The sequence below is a fragment of the Hippopotamus amphibius genome, chromosome 1 (assembly GCF_030028045.1).
Source record: "Hippopotamus amphibius kiboko isolate mHipAmp2 chromosome 1, mHipAmp2.hap2, whole genome shotgun sequence".
Taxonomy (NCBI): domain Eukaryota; kingdom Metazoa; phylum Chordata; class Mammalia; order Artiodactyla; family Hippopotamidae; genus Hippopotamus; species Hippopotamus amphibius.
This window is the reverse complement of record NC_080186.1, coordinates 105,700,491-105,722,192: the sequence shown is the minus strand read 5'-3', so window position 1 is coordinate 105,722,192 and position 21,702 is coordinate 105,700,491. Positions and strand designations below refer to the sequence as shown.

General features: G+C 46.2%; 1 protein-coding gene and 3 non-coding genes across 4 annotated transcripts; 2 read left to right on the top strand and 2 right to left on the bottom strand.

The window, feature by feature from the left end:
- Nucleotides 1-14,350: 14,350 nt before the first annotated feature.
- Nucleotides 14,351-14,424, bottom strand: TRNAN-GUU (transfer RNA asparagine (anticodon GUU)). Its single transcript has one exon. It is a non-coding gene; the product is annotated as a tRNA-Asn (tRNA).
- A 3,004-nt stretch (nt 14,425-17,428) lies between these two features.
- TRNAN-GUU (transfer RNA asparagine (anticodon GUU)) lies at nt 17,429-17,502 on the top strand. Its single transcript has one exon. It is a non-coding gene; the product is annotated as a tRNA-Asn (tRNA).
- Nucleotides 17,503-19,012: 1,510 nt separating this feature from the next.
- Nucleotides 19,013-19,253, top strand: LOC130844752 (cytochrome c oxidase subunit 6C-like). Its single transcript, XM_057720874.1, has one exon. It carries the CDS (start codon nt 19,013-19,015, stop codon nt 19,238-19,240), a length of 228 nt encoding a protein of 75 aa, XP_057576857.1. The 3' UTR covers nt 19,241-19,253.
- Nucleotides 19,254-20,863: 1,610 nt separating this feature from the next.
- On the bottom strand, nt 20,864-21,027 carry LOC130843644 (U1 spliceosomal RNA). Its single transcript, XR_009051076.1, has one exon. It is a non-coding gene; the product is annotated as a U1 spliceosomal RNA (small nuclear RNA).
- Between the last annotated feature and the right edge of the window lie 675 nt (nt 21,028-21,702).

The window sequence follows — 21,702 nt, the reverse complement described above, 5'->3', positions numbered from 1 at the left end:
AGAACACTTTATTTCAGACCAGTCCCATTCCCCATTTTCTGCTGGAAAGAAAGTGGACCAGCTTATTCCTTTACTGCAGAACCACCACCAGAGGTCTTAAACTCAGGGAGACCTGTGTGGCCAGGTGACTGCCTCTTGCAGCCCCGGGAGGACAGATATTTCTAATACCTCACCTAGCTTTCCCGTCTTTCTTTTCTTTTGTATAACTGGCATGGCAATACACCCAAGAAACAGTAGTATCTAGCGCTGTGTCCCCTGCTTAGCAGATAAGGCACAGGGTCATTTTATACCACCAAGAGGAGGAAGATCCTGTGAGTGGAGGACTTTGTGGGGTCTCTTTTGGAGCAACCGATGAGGTTCCTGAGAGAGGGTCTGGGAATCTCTGCCCCTCTTTCAGTGCCTGGGTTGTAGCCCACCAATTTGAAATGTTTGGTGTCTCTCCCTGGTTCCTCAGGGAACATAAGTCAGCCTGGAAGCAGTGTTTCCTAAGAGATACTCCACGAAAGCCCCAAAGCTGGAACTTTCCATTGGGCCACTTTGTAGTCACGTTCACCCTTCCTTTGAAGGACCTTTTGGAGAATAGGAATAATCAAGGGTGACATGCTTTTCAAGAGGCATCTCCACTCACAAAGGACTGGTTTTCACCACAGACCTCAAGGGAACATTCCCTCAGCCTTTGGGCAAGGGGCTATGGGGTTTGCAATCCCCAACATAGAGTCAGGCCAGCATTGTCCTTAAAACGGGTATGGTGCTTTTAAAATACACTTTTTGTTTTTGGTCGTAGAGTTGATATACATTATTATATAATTTACACATGTACAATATAGTGATTCACAACTTAAAGGTTACATTCCATTTATATGTATTATAACCTATTGAGTATCTTCCCGGTGTTGAATAATATACCCTTGTAGCTTATTTTATTCATAATAGTTTGTACCTCTTCATCCCGATCCCTAGGTTGCCCCTCCCCCTCCCCCTCCCCACTCCCCTCTGGTAACCGCTAGTTTGTTCTCTATGTCTGTGAGTCTGTTTCTGTTTAGTTTTATTCACTAGTTTGTGGTATTCTTGAGGATTCCACATATAAGTGATGTCTGACTTCTTACACTTGGCACAGTACTCTTCAAGTCCATCCATACTGTTGCAAATGGCAAAACTTCATTGATTTTTTTAAGACTGAGAAGTATTCCATTTACTACATATACCTCATATTCTGTATCCATTCATCTGTTGATGGACACATAGATTGCCTCCCTATCTTGACAATTCTAAATAACCCTGCTATGAAAACTGGGGTGCATGTATCTTTCCAAATTAGTGTTTTGGGGTTTTTTTGGATGCATACCCAGCACTGGAATTGTTGGGTTATGTGATAATTCTGTGCCCACTAACCATGTGTCAAGGTTCCCTTTTCTCCCCATCCTGGCCAGTGTTTGTTATTTGTGTTCTTTTCGATGACAGCCATTCTGATAGGTGTGAGGTGACATCACACTGTGATTTTGATTTGCATTTCCCTGATGATAGTTGATGTTGAGCTTTTTTCCTGTTGGCCATCTGTATGTCCTCTTTGGGAAAACGTCTGCTCAGGTTTTCTGCCCATTTGTTAACTGGGTTGTTTGGGGTTTGTTGATGTTGAGTCCTACAAACTGTTTATATATTTGGATATTAGCTCCTTATCAGTCAAGTTTAAGGGTTTTCCTTCGTTCACAGTCTTACCCTGGTTGTGACTGTGCTTTTTATTTTGTAAAAGTTTCTTTTCAGGATCTTGATAGATATTTTCCAACTGTGATTTTATAAAGGGGGTGCCACACGAATACACACTAACAGAAACTGGATTTACTCTCCCACTTGAAACAGCAAAAGAAAGCAACAACAATAAACTGGACAAAATAGATGAGACAGAGATTTTCAAAAGACTGGCCAACAGGCAGTAAAGGTCAGTGAGTGATCCTGAGAGATGAGAAACAAGCAGATGAGCCTACATTTGCTCCAGTTTACCACCTGGAGAGAGTTTCCAAGCAAGGCAGGGGAGAGGAAACTGAAAACAAGCCAGTGGACTTCATTGAGTTGAGGACACTGAGCTGAGTCATTGCACCTCATCCTCATCTTCCCTTTCAGCAGGTGGAACCTATTGGTGTCTGCTGTTGTTATTCTACCTACAGAGAGATACCTAGGCTGAGCTGGGAACAGTTATCTTCAAACTTTCTTCAGTAAGGAATGTGTACCCTCATTCGTATCCCACAGTAGAATTAGCACAGTGCTTTACCCACAGGGGCTTTGTAAATGCATTCGTGGAACTCAGCTAATTTAGGATCCAAGTCATCTAGATGAGCAGAGATATTATATTTTGTACAACATGATGGGATAGAGGAGTGACTCAAGGAGTGTTAGATTATTCTGTTTCTAAGAGCACTAAAGAGATATCAGGCACGTGAAAGCCAGGATTTTACTGCTAGACCCCACTACATTCTCACTGCAAACTTGGAAGTTGCTTTACTCCTTTACTTTGCTTACTGGATCTGAAATGTAAGGGTAAAGCATCAAGTTCTAAAATTCTAGGAATATGACCAATATTTAAATTGTCTTTGAAATGGGGAGAGAATTTGAAGTCTAGAAGGCATTGCCTTTTGTAAGAGAAGACAGATAGTCCCTGATTGTTATGACATGATGAAACTATACGACTTATTCAATTTGTCTGTTCATTTCTCCTACTGACCAGGACATAGACAGTAGAGACAGACATCAGCAGTTTCCTCTGGAAACGCTGGCAGTGTTGGCTACTTTGAGCCAACATAGATTGCAGATGTTAGTTGTATCATGAGAGGATGAAATCTGGCTGAGAGCCACAGTTGTTGGACCTGGATTGGTCACCAGCTGTTGATAAAGAAAGAAGGGCGGCCACGAGAAACACTGAGGTCATCCCTAGGCAGCACGGGTCACTTCCTCCAGTGAATCCACCCCCATTACACTTCTCATGACTTTTTGGTCGCTGGACTGAGAGCTCCAGGAAAGTTGGAATACCCTTTAATCATCTCTGTGTTCATGTCTCCTGGCACCGAATCAAGCTGCGAGTAGGGTCTCAGTGACATTTGTTCACTGATTGAATAAAAGTGGTTGCAAATCTTCCACCTTTTCAACTACATTCCTTCCCAAATGTGCTCTCAGAGATACTCTGCTTTCTCCCAAGATGTAGCAAATCCCCTTCCTTAAGGGACGTGCCTGCCCTACATTATCCACGCCCTTTGATCCAGACCTCTGGTGACTCTGATGAAGACCCAACTCTCCGCAGTGATTCCTCTCAGGGGTTCACTGTCATTAGGAAGAGATGTCCTTGGCCTCCCCTCCCATCCTCTGGTCTGCCACAACACCTAATTGAGAAGAGCCCCACACTTTGTTGAAAGTATCCACTTGGATTCTTCTTCCCACTGCTTTGATGTCCTCAGGTAAATCTTACTGATAGCTGAACTCCAAGTTGTTCACAAAGCATGAGGAAAAATAAACCCTCACAAATACTTAAGAAATACTGTGTGTAAAGTTTTTCCAAGTGTAAATGTGGAAGAATATTACTAGTATCTCTGCTTCAGATGGAAGGGTCCCCTTACCCTGCCCCCTCCTGACCTCAGGGCAAAACTGGTGAAGAAAAGAATGGACATCTCCATCCCTTCTCCAAACATTCTTTCTCCCTCTAAGCTCACGCTTACTTGGGGCATCTGCTGTGGGGGCAGCTGCAGGTGCAAACAGCAGGGTCCAGCACAGAGCCTCAGGGTCTCCTCCTCCTCCTTTTGGAATTGGTGCTCCCAGCAGTGCAAACGAACCCTGATCCATGCTGTGGATCTCCTCGGCAGGTGCACAGGTTCACTGTGGAGTAAGTTACTCTCTCAGTCCTCCCTGCTCAGCTCAGGCTGCTCCTTGAGGACGTGGATAATGCTGTGTGCACTCTTCACTTTCCCTTGATTCTTGTGAACTCAGCTTGTCCTTCTTTTCATCTCTGCTGGCAGCCAACTGCTCTACCATTTCTTTACCCTTCTTTGTGTTATTCTCGTTCTTCCAAGCTGCTGATTTTCTTTCTTCCATCTCCTCTATCATTTATGTCTTTTCAGGGTTTGGGCTTGGCTTAGGCTCCTGCATGAGACACACAGAGAAGATACCAAGGTCTGCTCTTGGCTGCAGTTCCCAGGTCCCATTTAATACGCATCTCAGTCTCTTATGCATTCAGAGAAATGTGAACTGAAAGGGACTTTGGAGGACTTGAATAACAGCTTTTTTTTACTGATAAAGAAACTGATTCCCAAAGAGAACAGGAGATTTCCAAAACCCTGGGAACAACTTAGTGACGGTAGAACCATCACACAGGTTTGGACACAGGCTACGCTGTCCGAAGCGTACAACACACTGTCCAGGAACCTACAGCTGAAATTCAGAGGACATTGTGTCAAACATCAGTATTTCTACTGGTAAAATAAAGTCTGATTATTTATACTCAGTCAATTTTCAATCCCTGCTGACAAAATGGGAGCAAGGAACATGTGTATGAAATACACCACGGTCATCCTTAAAAAACATATATGTGATTCTCTGTAAAACACCTGGCTCTGGTGCTAGAGGTCATCTTCCTGAGAGCAGGTGCTCTGTGTGCCTTGTTCACCCCTCCTCCCCAGTGCCTGCTCCAGAGCCTGCCAGATAGAACATGCGGTAAATATTTGTCAAGCAGGTAAATATAGCTAACAAGGAGAAACTAACTTTTACTGATGTGTTCTAGTGCTACCGTATTTCCAGTCCGATCCTATCCTAGGACTGTGCTGTAGCAACGAGAGCACAGCCCTAGGAATAGCTGTCCAAGATGCAAATACCAGCTCCACCGCGTACCAAGTTTGCTGTACATGGTGATTTCATTACCGTCTTTGAGCATATGGTCCTCATGTGTAATGGAGAAGAATGTATAATGTAAAACAGAGAAAGTAGTATTAACCTTGGATGAGTAACTATGATATCATGCGGCTGACAGGCCCCAATCCCTGGGCCCTAGCTGCGCAGCTAAAGAACACCTACATCAGGGTCATTGTGCTGCTTCTTAAAGGCCTAAGAAACTGCATTTCAGACAGAAATTCCCAGGAGATTTTCATGAAAGGAAGAAGCCACACCTTCAAACAAGCACTTTAGAATGGAGACCCCAAAAGCCTAGTGGCAACAGGAATGACCCAGTGGGATCAAACCAAGTCCGTTGTCCAAGGTGCTCTGCCAAGGGGAAATGTCTTCTTTTCCAGGAAGGGCACCTACCTGAAGTGGAACACAAAGAGGACCCTACTTCTTCATTCGGGGCTTTTAGTGCCTCCATTGTCTTTTAGATTTTCTCCCCTGCTCTAATCGCTGGGGATCTCAGCCCTCATATGGGTCCTGTTTTATGAAGACCTCTGTTATTTTATTCTCCTCTTGGAGAAGGACATGGCAGAGATCAGTTCTGGGCCTCCACATTCCAGGCTTTCTCCTAAGCCTCTTTCTTTCAGGTGAGCTGCAAGAAATCATGGGGGTTGGAATTCAGGTCAAGAAAGAGGATCCCAGAGGAACACGAGACCACGAGGGCAGCCCCTCATGGGAGATGGTCACACCACGACGTGGTCAATATCAGCCCTATTCAGGTGGGGAGGACATAGTGGCCAATTGTGTGGGCAGAGGACCCAGCTACATCTTTCCAAACCTCTAATCAACAAGATTCTGAGATAACAAAAATGGATTGCTTTAAACTATTGTTTTTGTAACCTGTTAATAGGCAGAAATAGGGAACTAATTCAGATGCTTATCTCTACTTACCTGATTTTCTGACTTTTCAGAAAAAATGTATGCTAAACTTGTATGCAAAAAAAAAAAAAAATCAAAGAATCACAGTAAAAATCTTGTGCTCACCTTCATGTGGCTGTTTCCAAGCCCTTGTAACATAAAGGACACTATGAAGGGCATTTCTGGTGGTAGAGGAATGTGTCATTAATGTTACCAAACAACCTTGAAAAGAATAAAGAGGGTACAACACTTAACTCCACATAATATTATCCAAGAATTTATCATATATCTCTGTGTCCTGTGGCAGATTTGTTTTTAGATCCTTGTTTTCCTGGGCTCTCCAGACAAGGCTTATGTGAAGTATCAGTTACCAGCATAGGCGAACCAATTCCAGGAGAGCAATACAACAGCCACTGTTATTAAGTTCCCCAAACAAAGTCCTTTGAATGCAGTCTTGTGGGAAGACATTCAGGAGCCTTTCTGAAACCTTGAAAATGTTTAAGTATGTGGGCCGAGCGATGGGATTCAGAATGTCCCGCTTGAGCAGTGGAGGAGCTGAGGGTGCGGGGCGTGGAGACTATGGGGGCGTAGGCAGAGGGTTGGCTGTCTCTAGGGGCACAGCCCCTTTCTCACTTGCACACCTCATATCACCCTGTTTGGCCCTGGAGGATGACTGGTTAGCCAAAGACGGGTAAGATTCCTCAGGGGAGGTACAACCTAAGACAGGCACAGCCTCAGAGGAGCCAACAGGGGTAGGGCCCAGACCCTTCCTCATATCACCCTGTTTGGCCCTGGAGGATGACTGGTTAGCCAAAGACACATAAGATTCCTCAGGGGAGGAACAACCTAAGACAGGCACAGTCGCAGAGGGGCCAACAGGGGTGGGGCACAGACCCCTAATATCGGAGAGAGGTCTCCTGCCCCCAGGGCTGTTTGGCTCTCCACGCCCAGCTCAAATCCACACCTGCTCAACTCGGACCTAGGAGGCAAACAAAGATCATTGCCCCAGTCATGTGAGGCCTTTGATTGTTTATGGGATTAACCTGGGAGTGTTAGCCAAGAACTCAATAAAAGCCACGTGGGATGAATCAGCAAGGCTCTTGATCCTAGAGGTCTTGAGTCCCCCGGTCCCATCTTTCTCTTCAGTCTGTGTCTGCGTTTTCTTCAAGCTTGCGGCACCCGTCACTCACCTCGAGTCGCCGAGCTGGTCTCGACACAGTCTCTCCTTTTGTTTTGACTACAAATGAAGAAAAGATCTAATAGTTAATGTCCTATTCAAATGAAACGTACACTTAGAAATCTGTTTTCTAATTTTTATTTTGCTCAGGCTCAATCATGGAGATTCACTCCTCAGGATGAGTGAGTTCCCAACTGGCAGCAGCCTGGGCTGTCTGTGAAGGGAAGTCAAGTTAACACAACCTCATATCTCTTCTGTGAATCAATCCCTCACCCTCAACATCGCGAACAATACATGAACCCAACAGGCAAGAGCATCCACCAAGCAACAGTGATATGTTTGCACTTTACTTGGCTCAGCGTATCTGAGAGAACAGAGCAGTCATAAAGAAGAAGAGAACACAGAAAAGTCAAAATATCAGCTCTTCCAGGATGTCAGTTAAACCAATGAGTGTAAACTCACTTGAAGACATCTCTCAATAAGGGGTTAATTGTTGACAAAATGAATGGCATGTACAGAGCTATCCAGTGTTGAACACAGAGTGGCAAAAAGACTTTTCTCATAAATGATTGAGAATATGAATTTGTAAAGCTTCTTTGCAAGGCAGTAGGGCAGGATTAGCAAAATGAGATACATGTGTACAAACCATTTCTAAGCTGAGAAATTCCTTTTACAAGAATAGCTACTAGAAAAACCCTTACACCAGCAATAATGGGGATATAGTTGGCACTGTAGCCTGCTGGTTGCACATTCCTGGACTCAAACAAACAACGACCGACAATATTTTTAACAGTTCCAAACACTTAGTTAAAGTCACTTTGATACCCTGTCAGGTTTGCATCTACAGCTTGAGGACCAGAGTGCTTGCTTTTTCTGTTCTCTCTTTTAGGGATTTCCAGTGAGAAAGAAAAAATACCAGCGTCTGCTGCCCTGAACTAATCTTACACTCACAGCCTGACTGATTTGTTTTTATATTGGAAGTAAACAATCTCAGATACGGAATATCAGCCTCACACAAGATTATTCTGAGACTGAAAATCAAGCAAAACCAGTCTACCTCATAAACATTTCCAGGCACAGACAAAAACAAGGTCACCATGGAACCTACAAAATCCCAAACCTCCTCTTCTTTTCATAACAAAATGACTGTTACTTCTTTACTTCAATCATAAATTGCCGGTGCTAACAGTACTCAATATGGAACATCCCCTACGTCCTCCCATCCTCCCCCATATCACCCAACCAAAGCCCAAATCTTATAATAGACTCTTTCTAACATCCTCTTACCCTGAAGTGTGTTCTTTCTGGCTACAAGGAATAAAAAACAAACAACAAACAAACAAAGAACAAAAAAGAACCCCCCAAACCAAGTTGTTCAATGAGAGACGTATTCTCGCTATTTGGCTTCAGGGAATCGGTACCAGCTGTCCAGGAGAGAGCAGCTGCAGAAAACTCAGCCTCAGGAAGAAAGGTTATATTGTCAGTGAGCTTGGAATTCCAGAACTTGTTTTTACCCTTAAAAAAAATAATTCTTTTTACCAAGCCCTTTAGAAACTAACGTGAACCTTAGGAGTAGGGGCAGTATTTTCCTGTATCTGATTGAAAGGGAGAGGGTGAGGATCAGGATCAGAGAAGTAGTGCACAGAGAATGTGCAGCACAAACAGAGCTCAAAAACACCTGGGATCAGTCACAGAACACTATCTGTTGGGCTCAAACCATCAACCATTCAAGTAACAGGTAAACGAGCTCATGGGTTACCCAGGGAAAGAGAGTCATCTTCTAACCTACATCCTATTCATGGTTTGTGAGCCTGGAACATGGGCAGTTCCCCTGATCTGTGTGTCACTCTAACTCTGCTGGGATTGGCTAGGCTGGTGGTTTCACAAGGGTGACAATGGCCACAACGTCCAGCTGTCCCTCTAAGCATTCATGACTAAGTAAAGGAAGGAGCAAGCAGATTGTTTTTCTGCACTGGGGCTCCACCTTCTCACAACCCCCATGCAAACTGAGGAGTGAATTTAGGGTGTGAGGAAGCTCAAGAGTACATTCTATGGCAGGAAAACAATAGTTGGCCAAATTCTTCCTAAACTTCAGCAATTGAAACCTAATCAAAGTTAAGTGACTTGCTTAAAGTCACATTGCAATGATTTATTTGAAGTGCTATTAAAATAGCCTAAACCCCATAGACCATATATTAAAGCAATTAAGCACCAAGCTTATTCAAAACCTCTGGAGCCCTAGGCAGAACGTGCTCAGTGCAGAAAGCTAGTTTTCGGAGTGATGATTTATTTTTTAGTTTTTGTCTCATGGAAATCATTTTCTGAATGATTCAACTAAAGTAGTATCTGTTCTGTATAAAAATGTTACCATGAATAGAATAATCCGCAATTCTTTTTTTTTTAAACTCTTTATTGGAATATATTTGCTTTACACTCTTGTACCCACCTCTGAGGTGCACCAAAGTGAATCATCTGCATCTACACACATATCCCCATATCCCCTCCCTCCCGCGACTCCCCCCCACCCTCCCCGTCCTGGCCCTCCAAAGCATCTCCCATGAAGTTGATCTCCTTTTGTTATACAGCAACTTCCCACTAGCTATCTGTTTTACAGCTGGTAGTGTAAATATGTCTATGAAAAAATCTGAGATGGCTTGTTTGGAACAAACAGTGCTATTCAACTCCATTGATCCACAGAGAAACAGGAGTCTCTTCCTGCACTTAAACAAACTATACATACCATCTCTGTCTCTCAAATCATGTAATAATGCAGAGATCTTCAAGGTACAGGATAAAGTGACTGAAGTTGATGACAGTGACCACAAGGTATCAGGGAAAGATGGCCTTGGGATTTTGGAGTTGCTCATGGTACCTGCAAAAGAACAGTAGTGATTTTGGAAGACACTCTAGCAAAATATGTGGTTATAAAGGCCATTGAATGTTTAATCCATGATTTGCCAATCAATTTGTACACTGATTAGCCTGGTTTGATTTTGGCCAACAGTGACTTTTAACAAAGTTAAAACTGTGATATTTAAAAAGGTCAGTGAATGGTATACGAGCACATCCACTTGAAATGGAGATAACATGAAAAACACAAAAATCATAAATCTTGCCCAGTGTCGAGTTTTACTCACATTTTCAAGGAGGAAGTTAATTGTGAAGGATGAGCAAAGCAACAGAACGTCTGAGCTCACCAGCACTGCCTGCAAGGACCTTCTTCCCACATTAGCACATGCTCCGGCCCAGCCTCAACACACGTGGTCTCTAAGTGATGTATGAGGTCATCAGTTACACAGAATGGAGCTCTTGGGGTCATCTCCTATGCTGACACTTACTTAATCAATGTGACAGTCTCCAGGGAACTAGTCCACTTAAATCCCGGGATTCTAGGTTTGATCCCCTAAAGAGTTCAACACAGACTAGATACATCCCACTGAAAGTATTCCATAGGTAAATAGTCTCCCAATAGTAACCAGCATTAATGCATTTGCCAGGAGATTCCTCGCTAACTATTTACAAGGGAAGTTGACCAGGATATTTTTCTTTCTTTCCAGGCCATCCCCCACTGAAAGGAAATGATAGCAACTAGAAGAAATACTGTTTCCCTTCTATCCCTAAACTGTCTAGGTGGAGATTTTAGGCACAGTTTATACATCAGTAGGGATTTACTTGTCTTTCTTTGAGAGAAGGTACAGTGGTTTCTCCCAGCATCTCTGATTAGTCAGTGCCATATTTCAGAGAGAGAGCTAGACATGTTTTTCTTCACAATAGCATGATCACACTCCTCTCTGGAATCCTAACTCACTTATGAGCATGCCTGCTTTTTGCTATGCTTTCCCCCATTTGCATTATGCACTATTTGACCTACATCTTCCCCCAGTAATGGAGCCAGCTCAGATGTAGTGCTTAAGCTAGAGGTGGGGCCAAGGAGAAGCAAACACATGGCTATCTTGGGGCTGCATTCAAAGTTAGCCACAATTTGGCTACTTGCTGGTATAAACCCGGCTACAGTACCATTAGGAACATGCACTGCCGAATGTAATGGTAGATTTTGTGTGTTTTGTATTGATATCAACTTTCTTGGTACAAATGTATTTAGACTTATGCATGAGACCATGGCCTCAGAAAAAATGAAAGAAAAACTGCATGAAGCGTGGAAGATGTTGTTATCTGCGTTATACTGAGTTGTATAATTGCACTCTCCTGTAGCCTCCCCACATCTGATAATGAACTCAGGTTCGGCTGCTTGCTGCTCAAAAGCCAGTACTGGAAAGACAAGTGTTGGTAGGAAAGGGAAGGTTGCTTTATTCAGGAGGCCAGCAACATGAGGAGAAGGCAGACTTGTGTCCATAAGCCAATTCCCCAACTGCCAATCAGTGGGCAAGAGCTTTTAAAGGGCAGTTTCACGAGTGTATAGGTTGAGGGAGGGGGCTTTGTGCAGAACAGGACAGTTGGCTCTGACAGTCAACTTGAAATTGTTCCTGCGGTGGCCTGATGAGTGTCACCTTGATTGTTTGAAGTACGGTTAATCTTCAGGTCCAGAGTTGCTTTGTTGCCATTCCTTTGAGGTGAGTTCTCAGAATTGTGTAGGATGGAGCAGCTTATGTCATGGTTACAGTCTGGTCACCTTGTAGTTAACTTGTATCACCTGGTGGGGTTTTCAGTATCTGCAAAACAGCTCAAAGGATATGGCTTAGAATATCACGTATTGCCCTTGAGGAGGACCTAAAGGTCCTTCACTTTGGTTAATGGCTAATTATTATTTTGTCTTGTTTGACTATTTTCCTTTGCTTCTGCATTCTCTCATTTTTCTGATTAACTTTATCCTTCAGCTAAAATTTTTCTATAGTCAGGAGTCAGACAGAGGACATGGGTATTGGGGAGGGGGGTTGTCCTGTGAAGGCCGCATGAGGTCATGCTCAGTTACATTTCTTCCTGCAGAACCTAGAACATTTTTCAGTGGAGTCCCCACTTTACTTTCCAGCAAATTCAATCTGAGGACACAATAATTTATACTATTAACCGACACTTTCAACCTGTTCCCATAACCTGTGTTGCATACCACGTTTCAATTGCCCATTCCTATTTTCAGTGAGACCACTACAGTGAGGGTGGTAAGGAATGTGGTCTGTCTACGGAATATTGTATTTCTTTGTCTATTTCTGTACTCAGCATGTCAACTTCTGTCTGCTAGTGTACCTTTGACCACACATGACAAACTCAGGAATCTTCAAATTGTAGGGTCTCTGGGTTGAGCTTGGGAAATGCCAGCCAATGCTTAGGATTCTCTCAGAGCTGAGAATGGCTCTTGATCTGGCTCTTGATCCCCTATCCTTTCCCTAGACAGAGTAACTCCAGATTCCTGATCCACACACCTTATGATAGCCAAGGTAACACACACACGCACATACACAAACACAAACATACATGCACGCAAATGCACACACCCCACTGTTTTCATGTTGGCAATAACGTTTACGAAAGTGCAAAATGTGTTCCATCTGCTGTGATCCCTCCAGGTATATATTCACTGAGTTCGTGCTGTGCAAGTCCTCCTTCCCATCCACCCAGTAGGAGACCTTCTAGAAGCCCAACCCAGATCACCTGGATCCCTTTGATCCTTCCTGTGTAACCCTCTCCTGCTTTTGGTCTATTTTGTGACAACGGCCTCCTCTGAGTAGGACAGTCCTCTGACTCATAGAGCTACCTTGTTCCCAGTCCCAGAGAATGGGAAGTACATGGAGTGTATGAGCACCAGAACCCATTTATTTGACCTCTCCCTAGGCACTTAGCCACTCAATAAAGGGTGCAGGAATATGAAATCTCAGTGTCCTGGCCTGGGGGAGATTAACTCTTAAAGGTAATTTACCTCCAAGATCTCTTGCCGTCATAGGGCACTTTGCTTGAAATGACACCACATATAGCAATTAACTCAAAATAAACCACAGACCTAAATGTAATAGCTAAAACAAAACTTCAAGGGGACACATAGGAGAAAAGTTACTGTGCATGTAGGTTAAGCAAAGAGTTCTAAGATCCTACAGCAAACGTGTTATATAGAAGAGAACTTTCATGAAAATTGAGAACTTTGCCTCAAAAGACAGCATTAAGAAAATGAAAGGACAAACCACAGACTAGGAGAAAATATATGCATATCAAATTGCCAATGAAGGAATTGTATTTACAATTGCTAGAGAGCTATTTCAACTCAATAGAAAGATGCGACACAATTTTTCAAATCAGCCAAAGACTTGAATAGACATTTTCCCCAAGAAGACAAATACATGGGTCATAATCTTAGGAAGAGGTGCTCAATGTCATTGTCCATTGGGAAAATGCACATTAAAACAACAAGATATCACTTTTCCCCGACTAGGATGGCTATGTTTAACTAGGATAGACCATAGCAAGTGCTTGTGAGAAGGTGGAGAAACTGAACCTTCAGATGTTGCTGGTCAGAATGTAAAAATGATACTGCCACTTTGGAAACCAGTTTGACAGTTTCTCAAAAGTTAAGCATAAGCTTACCATAAACCCAGCAATTCCACTTCTTTATATCTATTGAAGAGAAATGAAACATAGGTGCAGATTGTTCAATGTATTTATAGCAGCATTATTTATAATAGCAAAACCAAAAGAAAAACACCCACAAAATCAAAAAACAGGAAACACTGAAATGCCCATCAACTAGTGAATGGCACCTGAAATGTGGTATATTTACACAGTGGAATTCTACTCAGTAATAAAAAGCAAAGAAACTCAAGCCAGAGCATGGATAAACCTCAGAAACATTGTGCTAAGTGAAAGACGCCAGTCACAAAGCACTACATATTGATTTATTCCATTTATCTGAAATGTCCAGAAAAGAAACTTATGGAGGCAGAAAGCAGATTAATATTGCTTGGGGCTTGAGGGAGGGTTGTCTGAAGCAGGGCTGGAGGGAATCGAAAGCAGTGTTCTGAACCTGGATTATGGTACCTGGGGTGGGGCAATAAAGGAAAAAAGAAAGCGACAGTCTCAAATGAAAGGGTGGAGGCATCTGAGATTGGTCCGTGAATACTGCGCGTTGCGGTGCCCTGCAGGTGGTGCACAGAGCCTGATTGCCGACATCCCAGCTTGAGTAAGAGATTCCCCCCACCCGTGTGCATGTCCCTTTATCCTCTGGCAGGTGCCCTGGAATGTACAAGGCAGATGAGTTAGTGAGGGGCAGCCCTCATGGAGTGGTGCCAAGACACAGGGGCACCAGGGTTAAAAACCCGGAGGAAGGTGCGTGCTGGGGATCAGCTGGGCTGGGTGGAGATTCCTGAAGAAGGGCGCTGGGGAGGAACTGAAAGGGCAATTGGGCAGACACGGAAAAGCGGCAGCTGAGACCTCCTTCGATTCTAGGCCGAAGCTCGTCCCTGGGTGGGCTCGAACCACCAACCTTTCGGTTAACAGCCGAACGCGCTAACCGATTGCGCCACAGAGACACAGGGCTGCGAGATCTTGCTGTAACATTCTGGAAACAATGTATTTCCCGTCCCTTCCAGCCCCAGCGGAAAACAGAGTAGAATGCCTCTATCTTGTCCAACCTCGCTGGCACCAGAGACACTGAGTCTTGTCACTCGGGAACGTCAGGCCGTAGACACCGAGACCGAATCAGCTGCGGGCTCCGACGAAGCAACGCCGGGCCCACGACCATCCTCGCCTGCTCCTGGCCTCCTTAAAAGCAGCCCCTCTACGCAGCACGACTGCAGGCTCTCTCGGGCCAAAGTCTCCCGTTTCCCACTAGTGATTGGCCTCACTCGTCGCGCTGACCGCAAGTCCCCCCTCACCCCACCCCACCTCCAGGTCCGGTGGTCGTGTGGGGGAAAGGACAGCAACCGGCTGTGTCCCCACCGCGCTGCCTCCTCTTGGCGCTTCCAGAGAAGGACTCCACGAGGCACGACCTGGAATTTGCGCACCAGGAAGCCCCTTGCCCGGAGCAGGGCCTGGAGTCCAGCTGGTGCCCAATAAATGTCTGGCTGAGGATGCATTCCGCCGCAGGGGCCGGAGGTGGTGGGTCCACCGAGAATTCTTATGCCACCTCTAAGTTTTTAGTCCTAGAGGAACCTAGAGTTTTCCAATCGGCTGCTCTTCAAAACCTTTCTTCTGGCAGCTGATTTAGAACCAGGTAAAAGTTCTAGAAAGTCCAAGAGGGCACCACCTGGACCAGCTCTGAGCTCCCATCCAAGACAGTGCAGTGGCCTCAGCCTGTGGGTGCAGGTGTCATGTCTGAGAGGGATGAAGGAGGAAAGCTGCTAAGGTGAGAGACGGTTGGAGTAGGCAACCTCAAGTATGATGGAGAAAGGGAGAGAGAGAGGGAGAGAGATCTGTGGAAACTGTCTTTCCATTTCCTTAGGTATGCTTTCATCACTTGCAACTATGTTTTGTGGGTTTCAGTGTGCAAGTTTCACCTCCTTGTATATGTTAATTCAATTCATAAATATTATATTCTTTTGGGTGCTATCTTGTTGCAGAAATCGAATCGGTCTGTCGAGAAACCAAGCACCACACTCGGAGAGTTGGAGAACTCAGGTTTATTAAGCCGGCGGCCCCCTTAGCATTTTGGTTGATTGGTTACCTGCTTACTATAGGTTGTGGGCAGTTACAGAGTGGGAGTTGTTATGGGTCCCTCGCAGAGGGTTTCCAAACAGAAACTTGCAGGAGCAAGAGCAGAACATTCCATATTTATCAGAACATCTTAAGGTTACAGTTGATTGCTAGGTCATCTGTTCTTATCTTGGTTGCAGCAAGCAGATTTTACAAAAGCAGAGCAAGCATGAAGTTATTTCTAGCTGATTCCAAACTTCTAATTTTCCTCTTCAATCTTAAATCGAATTGTTTTCTTAATTTCTTTTTCAGATTCTCCACTTCTAATGTATAGATAGACAACTGATTTTTGCCTATCTGTACTCTGCCACTATACAGAATTCGTTTGTTGACTGGTAGCCTTGTGTTGTGTGGGTTATTGCGGATTTTTCTATGTATAGGAGCTGGCCATTCACAAAGACGACGACAGACAGGAGAGGTTCCTTGTTTGGGTGGCTGCAGCCCCTGAGCCTTGCTTGTATCAGCCTGCACAGCCTAAGCCAGGGAAATCAAAATCTGCCTGAGCCCTTGTTCTTTGCAAGCCAAAATCCAATCGGCAGGAACACAGCGACCCCTCGAGGCCCCTGCAAGGGGCACTCGGCCCCATGAGGCCAGAAAAGGGTAGATTCTGACCAATCCAGCCAAGTCTCCAGTTAGACAGAGGAGAAGTTTGTTCCTGGAGCCCCAGGCACTCTTCTCAGCGCAGGGGGGACCTGGAGGGGATGCTGACTTCAGGCCTTGGGGGCCTCGGGCGAAGTCTGGGCCGCCTCAGAGTTTGAGTCCCCCGGTGAGGTGTGCGCCGCGTCCCCTCGCCCACCTGCTCTGTGGGCAGTAGGGGGCAAGCCACCAAGTCCAAAAGGTAGACCCACAGGCTATTGCCGGCGGTGATCAGGCACGGGAAGCCGGTTCTCTGTTAGGATTTGAATTCAGACCCAAGCAGCCAGGCTTCCATCACCGCACCAATCACACCGCGACCACTGTGCTCCACCGGGGGATCCACGGAGCGGTGGTCGGGTCGACGTTAGCACTGGAGGTAAGCAGATGGCTAGAGATGAACCAGTCTCTCTCCCTCTCTCCCTCATACTCCAGATTGCCTACCCCAACCGTCTTTCTACTTTGAAGCTTTCCTCCTTCATCCCTCTCAGACATGACACCTGCACCCACAGGCTGAGGCCGGCGTACCGTCTTACATGGGGAGCTCAGAGCCGGTCCAAGTGGTGCCCTCTTGGACTTTATAGAACTTTTTTACGTTCCTCTAGGACTAAAAACTTAGAGGTGGCATAAGAATTCTCGGTGGACCCACCACCTCCGGCCCCTGCGGCGGAATGCATCCTCAGCCAGACATTTATTGGGCACCTGCTGGATGCCAGGCCCTGTTCCGGGCGAGGGGCTGCCTGGTGCGCAAACTCCAGGTCGTGCCTCGTGGAGTCCTTCTCTGGAAGCGCCAAGAGGAGGCAGCGCGGTGGGGACACAGCTGGTTGCTGTCCTTTCTCCCGCCCGACCACTGGACCTGGGGGTGGGGTGGGGTGAGGGGGGACTTGCGGTGAGCGTGACGAGTAAGGCGGATCACGAGTGGGAAACCGGGGACTTTGGCCCGAGAGAGGCTGCAGTCGTCCCGCGGAGCGGGGGGCGGCCAGGAGCAGGCGAGGATGGTCGTGGGCCCGGCATTGTTTCGTCGGAGCCCGCAGCTGACTCGGGCTCGGTGTCCACGGTCGAACGTTCCTGAGTGACGAGAGTCAATGCCTCTGGTGCCAGCAAGGTTGGACAAGATAGAGGCATTTGACTCTATTTTCCGCTGGGTTGGAAAGAACGGGGGAATGCATTCTGATTGCAGGATGTTACAACAAAACCCCGCAGCCTTTTGTCTCTGTGGCGCAATCAGGTAGCGAGTTGGGCTGTTAACCGAAAGGTTGGTGGTTCGAGCCCACTGAGGGACGAACTTGGCTTGGCATCTGATTAGCGGGCCCTCTGCCGCCGCTTTTATGCGTCTGCCCTTGCAGTGCCTCCCCCGCGCCCTACTGCCTGAACTCTCCTGGAATCTCCACCCAGCGGATCCCCAGTACGCGCGTTCATCCCGGTTTTTAACCCTGGTGCCCAGGTCTCTTGGCACCCCCTGGGGGGCTGCCCTTGCTAAGTCATCCGCCTTGTACATTCCAGGGCAGCTGCCAGAGGATGAAGGCACACGCACACGGATGGGGGGAATCTCTTACTCAAGCTCTGACGTCGGCAATCAGGCTCTGTGCACCACCTGCGCGGCACCCCCAAAGCGGAGTATTCACCGCCTGGTCTCAGGGCGCCTGCACCCTTTCATTTGGGACTGTGGCTTTCCATTCAAAGTGATCTGCAGAGTCAATGCAATTCCTATTCAAATCTGTTTCTTCTGAAGTTTGTTACCGAAAAACCCGAACCAACTCTTTGGCCAACCCAATATAACCGAGTCACTTCGTGGTACACCTGAAACTAACACAACACTGTAAATCAACTACACACAAAAAAATTACGTTATGGCCAATTTGGGAGGCAATGAGAAGAAGCCCTCGCTGGGATCAGGGCACCTGCTGGGGTGTGATGAGGAGGGGACACAGGCTGGATTAGACAACAGTGAGGGCCTCACAAAGCTGCACTGGTGCAGGAGGCAACAGGCAGACCCAAAGATCTCTAAGTGGTGATGCACTGAAAGTGGTGGATAATCTAGCCCTCCAGGAAGAGCACCTACATCTCTAAACATGCCTAGAAAACTGCCATGCCTTGGTCTAAAGAGTACCTTAACTCCTTCCAGCTCCATCCAGAACTGGGGGAGAAAAAGAGATGGAGATGCCTGCATTCCCTCTCAGACATGATTCTCCTCACAGCGGCTGTTTTACAGTGGGCTCAACATGACGACTAAAAATAGCATAATCTGTCCTCAGGCCATTCCTCAAATCCTGGACTTCAGAGGACCCACACCCTTTCGTGGGTAACGCTTCATGACGTCACCACTGCCAGCACTCACTGGGCTGGCACCCCACCACACCGAGCCACAGACCAGGCCTTGACTGGATGACTAGGAAAACAGAATCACAGAAAATCTTTGCATTCCCCTCTGAGGAGCTGGATGGACCTCCTACATTACTGCCAACCCAAGACAAAGTTCAACTCCTTGCAAACGGGGCCCACATTATTTCGACCTGGGTATTTAATACAAGAACTCCCTGGTGGGCGAGCCCCTTCCTTGGTGGCATCTCAGAGCTGTGCTCCGTGCTGGATAAGTGGATGCTGCCAGGAACCTTTTAGGAAGCTGCCTGTGCACCTAATGAACTCATTAGAAGGGTTTGCTCCTTCCTCTGTACTTAAGTCAACAATTACTGTTGTTTTGCCACCTTCAAAAAAAAAATTTCTTTCTTCTGGTCCATTTCTCCATCTGTCTGGAAGGACGTCATCGTTGAGCTGTCAAGGAGAAAAACTACCATGGCTTCCAGTTCTTTGATGAAACCTCAGATGCGTGGCCTTCTGGCCACGCGTCTGCGATTTCATATGGTTGGAGCATTCATTGTCTCCCTGGGAGTTGCAACTTTGTGTAAGTTTGCTGTGGCTGAACCAAGAAAGAAGGCATATGCAGATTTCTACAGAAATTATGATTCCATGAAAGATTTTGAGGAGATGAGGAAGGCTGGTATCTTTCAGAGTGCAAAGTGATTTTGGAATATAAAGGCAGACTGTTCCTGAAGGAGCATTCTAAGTGCCATATCATTTCTTTGGGTTGAGTTTCATGGAAGTTTGGCACTTACCTGTGTTCCTGAACTGTGAAACTGTGAACTATGAATATCTGGGCTAAGGAATAGTTTCTCTTGATAAATAAATGATTTTAAAAAACTTTTGTTTTCTGCATTTTCTAATTGCTCGCTGTTAATCCCTTGCAGTATGTTGTAGTTTTCATCCCTCTTATTATTATTATTTTTTTAATCTCTTGAAGTTCATTTGGGTCTTTTTTATGTTTCCCATGTGTCTACTGAACTGTTTGAAGTTACAGAATACAGTTGGAATAAATGTTTTAATGTCCTTCTCTGGTGACAGCTCTGGGTTGTTTGCACATGATCGATGTGTCTCTGCATTATGGGTCATTTGCCCTGCCTGTTTGGATACCTCCGAATCTCTGATGGAATGCCAGATAGTGTGAATGTTGCCTTGTTGGATGATGGAGAGTTGTGTGTTCCTGTAAACGTTGGGCTTTCTTCAGGGATGCATTCAAGTTACTTGCAAACAGTTTGATCCTTTCAGGTCATGCTTTGATGATTCACTAAGTGGTTCTGAGCAGCACTCAGTTTATGGCTAACTAGTTGCCCTCCTGAGGCAAGACATTCCTGAGTACTCCACCCCACGCCCTCATGAATTGAGAGGTTTTGTCTGTCTGTTTTGTTTTCTTCCTTGCAGTCTATCTGTTGGGGACAAGCACTATCTGTGTGAGTGCCAGGCACTGTTCTCTGATCCTGTCAAAGCTCTCCCCCTGACCTTGGGGAGTTTCCTGCCAGGGCTGCACTGATCAGTACTGTGCTGCACGCAGGAGGGATCTCCTCTGTAGTTCTCTCTGATTTACTTTCAGCATCTCTCTCCCCTCTGGGAGTCTGTTCTGTGGACCCTAGCTCCTTTGGCCTCCCTGGACTTCAGGTTCAGTGTCCTCAACTCAGCAAGGTCCACCGGGCTCCTTTTCCGTTTGCCCTGGAGTGCCTTGCTTGGAAACTCTCTGCAGACAGTAAATTGGAGCCATTGTTTCCCACCACCTCTCCAGAACCATGCACTGTCCTTTTTCACCTGATGCCCCAGTCTCTTCAAAGTCTTTGTTTCACGTTTTCTGTTGTTGTTGGCAGGAGGATAAACCCAGGTCCTTATGAGTGTGTATGGTGGGCCACCCCTACTTTGAAGTCCAAGTTGGAAACACCAGTGAAGATTGTGCAAGATTTTTGCAGGGTATAGAACAGAGCTCCACAGTCAGAATGAAATCCTGAAGTAGGAAAACCCCTTGAAGCTTAAATATGCAGAGAAACTTATATCTGCAGTGGTAGCAAAAGCCTGTGTTTGGTTTGTGCAGGGAAAGAAAGAACCTGGCTAGGTATTGGCCGTGATGCAGACCTCCCAGTTTTCATTGAAGCATTACTGGTTTATCTACCACCTTTACCCAATGCGCTAGAGAAAAAGATTAAAAAAAAAAAAAAAAGCAAAACTCTGGGATAAGCGAGAAGGTCACAGTTCTTTCTTGCTCAATTGCTTTTACACCCACTATCCCAGTTGCTTGGGTTTAACCTGTCATTTTGTACCCATTGCCAGGGGAGAGCGCGAACACAGTCCCCCACTACCACAAATTTCGCAGTCGAGTTTCCCGCATTTGGGGAAATCGCATAGGTCAGCACACCCCCGGTGCAATGGGTGAGCCTCGCCCTGGGGAAACCACCATCGTGATCATGGTATCTCCCCTGCCAGGTAAGTATGAACGTTTCGCTCCCCGTCCCCGTACAGCCTTAGGCTCTTCCGCTGTACACACACGCTCACTTTGCCACAACCCCCACCCCAGCCCCTCCACCACCCCCCGCACCCCCTCCTCTTCCACGCCCCTCCAAACAACTCTCCTAAGAAAATCCGAGCTACATCTCCGGAAAACTTCCACAGCCCGGGGAGTGGCTGGCCGGGAATGGCACCCCTGCACTGCAAGATTTACATAAGCCAAGCCCCATCCCTGACCTCTAAGGCGGCTCCCCTCCTCCCACCCACGCCGGGTCCCTGGGCCGTCATCTCCCCTCCCACCCCTGCCCAGACGACCAATGGGCGCATCGGCTGCCGAAAGGGGACGTGACGTCGTGATTTCCGCCCACGTAGGTAACGGACCTCTAAGCTTTCATCTGAAATACTGGCGGGTTCTGCCAGCCTCCTGGCATTCTTCCCTTCTGTCTTGCGTTACACACCAAGGAAATCAATTCTGGCATCGTGTGTTACTGACCCAAAATGTTTGTTAGTAATAAAGAAGTCGTAAGGCAAGGGCTACAGGTATATATTTATAGGAACACAATGAAAGCACATGTCTGTGTCCTGTGCATAGACACACAGATTCAGGGTTGCCTCTCACAGTGCTGCTCGGTGTATTGTCTGTGCACGTCCTTCCTGCTTGG

Excerpts from the sequence above, each read along its gene's own strand:
- LOC130844752 (XM_057720874.1), top strand. The coding sequence starts at position 19,013 with ATGGCTTCCAGTTCTTTGATGAAACCTCAGATGCGTGGCCTTCTGGCC.